The following is a 7,043-nucleotide window of genomic DNA, read 5'->3' as shown; positions in this document are numbered from 1 at the left end:
TTTCTGGAAAAAAATACCGGCCCTCATATAAATTTTACTTTTTTCCCTATTAATAACATTGGGATCAGCCATCATTTTTACCGGCCAGGCCAGTTAAATACCAGCCAGGTGGCAACCCTAACCCTAGGTACAGAGTCCAAAATCTGGTAACCCCCAACTTCTACACAAGTCAGTCCCATTGCATGCTGGGTATTGTAGTCTTCCATTAAACTCGGCAGTGGGCAAATGGTTAAAGAAAAACTACATTACCCAACATGCATTGGGACTTGGGAGACGCAGGCTTGGCACATTAGGTCAAGCATAAAACTTTGGCTGGTTTCCAAAATACAAACCAAAAAACAGTAGCCCCAAATCTGTACCTTGGCTAGTTTGTACTTTCATAAACAACCTGGGCTTTAAATTAGTAGCCCAATTTGGCTGGAAAACCGCCAACATGGAGGAAGGATCCGAAAGGAAATCCTAAGGCTTTACCTGTAGCCCAATGACTTGTACTTTCACTCCCATCCTGCAGGTGTCGCTGTGACAGGGCAGCTCGTGTGGCGCATTAGGCGCGGCTCCCTCTCGGCCGTCCTCACGCTCGCTGTAGGCGCACATGCGCTGAGTAGTGTGAGTAAGTGTCTCGCCACTGCCGCCGCCTGCCCTGTGTCATCCTTTTCCCCGCCTGCCCCTCCCACCTCGGCAATGGCGGACAGCGCCAGCGAGAGCGACACCGACGGGGCCGGCAACAGCACAGCAGCCATGCAGACCTCCTCTCCGGCTTCATCATCTTCGGGTAAGTCCGGCATCGTCATCTCGTCCTTCCGCCTGGAGGAGCTGACGAATCGGCTGGCCTCGCTGCAGCAGGAGAACAAGGTGCTGAAGATCGAGCTGGAGACGTACAAGCTGAAGTGCAAAGCCCTGATGGAGGAGAACCGAGACCTGCGCAAGGCCAGCGTCACCATTGTAAGTAATGGAGCTCATGGGAGGGATCTGACAGATAGAATTGCCCTCTGAGCCTTATTTCTACTGCCATTTGCCCCTGCAGCCAAGTGCCACACAGACTGTTCCATTGTGTAACAAGCCCCAGGGGTGTCCCAGCTTGTCTTTCATCTACAACCCCTTTTCCCTTATCTCCCACTGTCAGAAGGGGGTGAGTTCCAGTTCAACCTCAGCTTCAGTGGCTCAAGCATAAAGTTCTTTTCTAATCCCTGTCCTTGAGGCCCATCATTCTAGAATAGGAATGAGTTGGGCTCCTTGTAAAAGACATTGGCCTGACAGTTGCAAGTTGGGGGCGAGACGTAAGATTTGCATGATGTGCTGGTTATTAAAGGAGACGTCAACCTATACCGGAAAAACCCCTCCCCTGTGTAGGCCCCGCCTACCTGCCTCTAACTTGTTACGCCCCTTTCGGCGCAGGTTCTGTTTTGCGGAGTTCATGGGCGCCATCTACTCCCAAGCGCTCTTCTTCCTGCTTTGCCCGGCGTTTTTTGGCGCATGTGCAGTACAAGGCTTTTACTGGTAAGGATCTTTTGCGCATGCGCCGGAAGTCACAAAGATTTCTGGTGCATTTGCCGGTACAGAGCTACTGCGCATGTGTCCAAAAGTCGCAAAGGTTTGATCTTTTTTTCGGAAACTGAATGACTTTCGTCGCATGTGCAGAAGATCCTTACCAGTAAATGCCTCGTACTGCACATGCGCCAAAAAACGCCGGGCAAAACAGAAAGAAGAGCGCTCAGGAGAAGATGGCGCCCATGAACTCCGCAGCAGAGTACCTGCGCCGAGGGGTGAGTAACAATTAGGGTCATTTGCCCAGGGGGGCAGGGAGGGGTGCCTACACAGGGGAGAGGGATAAAGGATAAGTAAACCTTAAAAATAAGTGAATGTAAAACTGACGAGGGGGCTATTCTAAGCACTTTTGTTTTTTACATACATTATTTATTTTTCTTTTAATTCCAAGATATTAAGGGACATATGTACTGTTAATATGAATAAACAGCGCCACCAGTCTGACCACCAAGTAGTCAAGGAAGTTGTCAGGAGAAAGAAAGAGGCTGCTCTGATGTTCTTCTGCTTAGGAAAGATGTGATAAAGGTTTCTAATTTTATTCCTAAGCAGAAGAACATCAGAGCAGCCTTGTTCTTTCTCCTGACAACTTCCTTGACTACTTGGTGGTCAGACTGGTGGGAAACTGACCAGCAGGTGGTGCTGTTGTAACAAAATTTATTCATATTAGTACATGTATCCCTTAATATCTTGGTATTAAAAGAAAAAAAATAAATGTAAATTGCAAAAGTTCTTCGAAAAGCCCCCTCATCACTTTTACATTCACTTATTTTAAAGGTTTACTTATCCTTTAATTGTGCGTTTGTTTAATAAGAGCCGGGAGTGATGGCATGTCGTGTAGAGAAGGAATTAAGTGTGACCTTTGCATTGGTTTAGGGAGCACCTTACATTGGAAAAGTGGGGGCATATGTTCAAGGCTGGGTCTATAACACAATGATCAGTATTGGGCATAAGAGCCGACCAAGAGCAATGCTTGGAGACAGTGACTGTAAACGGCTAATTCTGAGCATCTTTTCAGTTGGTCTTTATTTTTCCTTTTTTAGTTTTTGAACCATTCGCCATCTTCTTGGGAATCTTTCCATGGGGTTCACTGATCCGATCTAGAAAACAAATGCTCCGTAAGGCTACACATTTATTGTTATTAATACTCTTCCTTATTCAGTTTTCAGTTCAGGGCTTATTCAAATCAGTGCGCTGTTGCTAGGGGAATTTGAACCCTTGCAACCAAATAGCTTACATCGCATACTGGAGAGAGCTGCTCAAAACGCAACATAACTTAGAAACCACAAATAATAAAAAATGGAAAAGAAAATTGTCTCAGACTGTCACCCTCTACACGGCACTAAATGTTAATATAAAAGTGGAGAAGCCCTTGATGGTTGACTTGAGAAAACATTTGATTTTGGAAGAGAAACATATAAGGTTAAGGGAGCAGAATATAGAGTTGGGATTGGGGTTATGGAAGCAAATTTAGGGTTGGTATAGGGTAGGTACAGACAGAATAGAATTTGGATCGGTAGATGAAAAGACTTGTAGTTGGGATGGTGCGGGTTGTATTACAGGTCTGGGACCTGTTATCCAGAAAGCTCAGGACCTGGGGTTTTCCAAATAAGGGGTCTTTATCTAATTTGGATCACCATAACTTATGTCTACTAAAAATGATTAAACATAGGATGCTATTGCTTCCAATAAGAATTCTTTATATCCCATTTGGGATCAAGTACACGGTACAGGTATGTTTATCTGGAAACCTGTTATCCAGAAAGCTCTACGGAAAGGCTGTCTCCCATAGACACACTTTTTCAAATAATCCATATTTTTTTTTAAAAAGAAATTATTTCCCTTTTCTGTGTAATAATAAAACAGTAACTTGTACTTGATCCCAACTAAGATAAAATTAATTCTTATTGGAAGCAAAACAATCTTATTGGGTTTATTTAATACTTACATGATTTTCTACTAGACTTAAGGTATGAAGATCCAAATTACGTAAAGTCTTTGCTTTGGAGGATACTGTGGGACATTTTACAGTCAGTGTGGGTTTAACTGAGCAGGCACATGGCACAATCCAACTGAACTGGGCACCCTATTAATCTCTGCCCTTGCTAAAGGCACTGCTTTGTATGCTTGCCAGCTCCGACCATTAAAGGAGAACTAAAGCTTAACTAAAGAAGTAGCTAGAAATTATGTTTTAGACATTATGTTTTGTGCTTCTGTACCAGCCCAAGGCAACCACAGCCCTTTAGCAGTAAAGATCTGTGTCTCCAAAGATGCCCCAGTAGCTCCCCATCTTCTTTTCTGCTGATTCACTGCACATGCTCTGTGCTGCTGTCACTTACTGAGCTTAGGGACCCACTCACAATATACAGTACACATAGAATAGAAATGTCACAATATAAGGCTGATTAGTAATTAATACACATAATTACTACATGACAGCACAGAAACCAGTGCAATTAGCATCAGAATTTAATAATCAGCAAACCTGTAGCATCAGCTTATATTACAGCCAGGGAAGCTCATTTTCTGCTGGATAATTAGTGACGAGCCCTAAGCTTAGCTTCTCAACAGCCAATCAGAGCCCACTGAGCATGTGAGTGTCACAGACACTTTCCAAGATGGTGACCCCCTGTGACAAGTTTGAAGTCCTGGATCATTGCTGCTATTGACAAGCTGAAACTTTAAGCTGGTACAATAAGAATAGAAAGATGAGTAATAAAAAGTATCAATAACAATACATTTGTAGCCTTACAAAGCATTTGTTTTTTAGATGAAGGCCAGTTGAAAAGTTGCTTAGAATTGGCCATTCTATAACATACTAAGGGCAGAAACACATGGAGATTCGGGAGATCCAGTCGCTTGGCGACAAATCGCCTCTTCTTCGGGCAACTAATCTCCCCGCAATGCCTTCCCACCAGCTAGAATCTAAATCACCTGCGGGATGGCACTCGGATCACTTTGTTTGCGAGCAAACTTTGGGCGACTTTGGAAAATGAAGCACTCTGAGTGCCATCCCGCCGTCGATTCAGATTCTAGCCAGCGGAAAGGCATTGCGGGGAGATTAGTCGCTCGAAGAAGAGGTAACATGTCGCTGGGCGACTGAATCTCCCTGAACGTGTGTCTCTGCCTTTAGTATGTTATAGAATGGCCAATTCTAAGCAACTTTTCAATTAGCCTTTTTTTATATATATAGTTTTTAATTATTTGCCTTCTTCTGACTATTTCCAGTTTTCAAACAGGGGTCACTGACCCCATCTAAAAAACAAATGATCTGCAAGGCTACACCGCCTTCTTTTTATAATATTTGTCTGTTTCCATCAACATTTTCCAAATGAATGTAACATATCTGTATGTTTGTCTGCGGAAAATGTATTAGGTTGGACAAATCCGGCATTGCCCGGGGGGCCGACATGAGCCGACTGGGTGTGTAAGTGATGGTTTAGCCCGGGTAGGTCTTACTGGCCACAAAGCTCTGCGTTCGCTCATTAGGTGCATCCCATTATTTTGCTTTGGAAAGAATTTCTTGGGCGTTGCTCATTTAAATGTGTCTTTGCTTGAAACCTAATGTAATTAAACTAATCTTTTCTTGGCATTGTATCTGTGGCAGGTTGGGTGTTGTTGTGCAGCACAAATGTTAGCAGTGCAGGGATATACACCTAACGCTTCATGCAACATAGCCTGTGTCCTTCACTTTTAGTTGAACTGCACTTCTCAAGCAGAGTGGAGGGACCTGGAGATAGAGGCTGACCCCCCTCTCTGTTTCTATGAATGGAACGTCTTGCTGGAGAAGAATGTGTCTGCCTGGGAGCACAGGGTGCAGCGGGTAGAGCCGATTGTATTATATCTAAACAATCTCTTGTATCTTATCTGCTCCCCACTGGGCAAAACTGCTCCAAACCAGATAAACGGATCCTTTACAAGCACCAGAGCGAGTGTTTGTGCCTTTGTGCGCCCAGAAAGGCTCGTGAAGCCTGATAAGCTGCCGTCGGGAAAGTCATTGCCATTACTTTGGACTTTTGTACAATAAAATCACACGGCAAACACAGGCGCGTATGTGATTGTCTTGGAGACGAGTCAAACACAACCGTCCTATATTCCTAGCAAATGTGTAAACAATTCCGTTGTTGCACGACTGCAGCCTGCGCCTGTCTGAGTTAATGAGCAATAACCCAGTGTAGTTTGTATTTATCCCGTCTGCAACCTGAAGCAATGGCGCTGCTTATAGGCTCATTGCAAGGCGCCATATTGTACGGGAAAGAAGCTCTGTGGTTGCTTGTGGCTCCCTGATTAATTAGAGGCCATGTTTTGTTCCGGTTTTGTCTGCTGCTTCCCACATTGTTCCAGTGTGCTCTCATTGTGCCAAAATCTGTGTGTGCGGCAGTCTAATGTAGGGTTCTTCGGCAAGGTCAACAATACCCCTCTAACAATGTAGGTCTCTATAAAAAGATATTGCATAAAACAGCTCATATGTAAATCCCTGCTTCATGTAAATAAACCATATTCATAATAATATACTTTTCTCGTAGTATGTGCCATTAGGTAATCATAAATAGAAAAGTGCCATTTAAAAAATATAAGGGCCACCCCCTGGGATCGTAGGATTCACGGTGCACACAAACATACCATACATGTAAGGTCACATGAACCAATTAACAGCCAGAGTTGTGTCTTTTGCTTCAACACTTCTTCCTGTTGCAGTTAGAGCTGCAGTATTTCTGGTCAGGTGATCTCTGAGGCAGCACACAGACCATCACAAAATGGTGGCTCAAGGCAAGAGGTGTAAGGGTTAAGGTGGCCATACACGGGTCGATAAAAGCTGCTGACAGACCGCTCTGAATAAATTATTTATCTACTGTGTATCCTGTGCTTGAATGGCTGCCCCCATGGCTACACAGCAGCTTGTTTATATAAACTATAGTAGTACTTATCTGTTATCTACTGTGTATCCTGTGCTTGAACTGGTGCCCCCATGGCTACACAGCAGCTTGTTTATATAAACTATAGTAGTACTTATCTGTTATCTACTGTGTATCCTGTGCTTGAATGGCTGCCCCCATGGCTACACAGCAGCTTGTTTATATAAACTATAGTAGTACTTATCTGTTATCTACTGTGTATCCTGTGCTTGAATGGCTGCCCCCATGGCTACACAGCAGCTTGCTTATATAAACTATAGTAGTACTTATCTGTTATCTACTGTGTATCCTGTGCTTGAATGGCTGCCCCCCATGGCTACACAGCAGCTTGTTTATATAAACTATAGTAGTACTTATCTGTTATCTACTGTGTATCCTGTGCTTGAATGGCTGCCCCCCATGGCTACACAGCAGCTTGTTTATTTAAACTATAGTAGTACTTATCTGTTATCTACTGTGTATCCTTCAAAGGCGCCCAATCAAAATATTCCAGCCAGCCCGATAGACGAGCAGGCTGATATCCAAGTCTTCTGCTGATATCGGTCGGCTTGTCTCCCACCATACACGCACTGAATATCATATGAA

At 43.9% G+C, this 7,043-nt stretch overlaps 1 protein-coding gene across 1 annotated transcript in view; it reads left to right on the top strand.

Moving 5' to 3' along the window:
* The first annotated feature begins 655 nt into the window (after positions 1-655).
* The window catches only part of ccdc6.S (coiled-coil domain containing 6 S homeolog), a 33,550-nt gene continuing 27,162 nt past the window's right edge, over positions 656-7,043 (top strand). Inside the window, 1 exon segment of the mRNA NM_001086144.1 lies at positions 656-942. Coding sequence (NP_001079613.2) covers positions 682-942 — 261 coding nt within the window. The 5' untranslated portion in view covers positions 656-681.

The sequence above is a fragment of the Xenopus laevis genome, chromosome 7S, assembly GCF_017654675.1.
Source record: "Xenopus laevis strain J_2021 chromosome 7S, Xenopus_laevis_v10.1, whole genome shotgun sequence".
NCBI lineage: Eukaryota > Metazoa > Chordata > Amphibia > Anura > Pipidae > Xenopus > Xenopus laevis.
The sequence above is the reverse complement of the archived record's forward strand: the minus strand, read 5'-3'. Positions and strand labels throughout refer to the sequence as shown.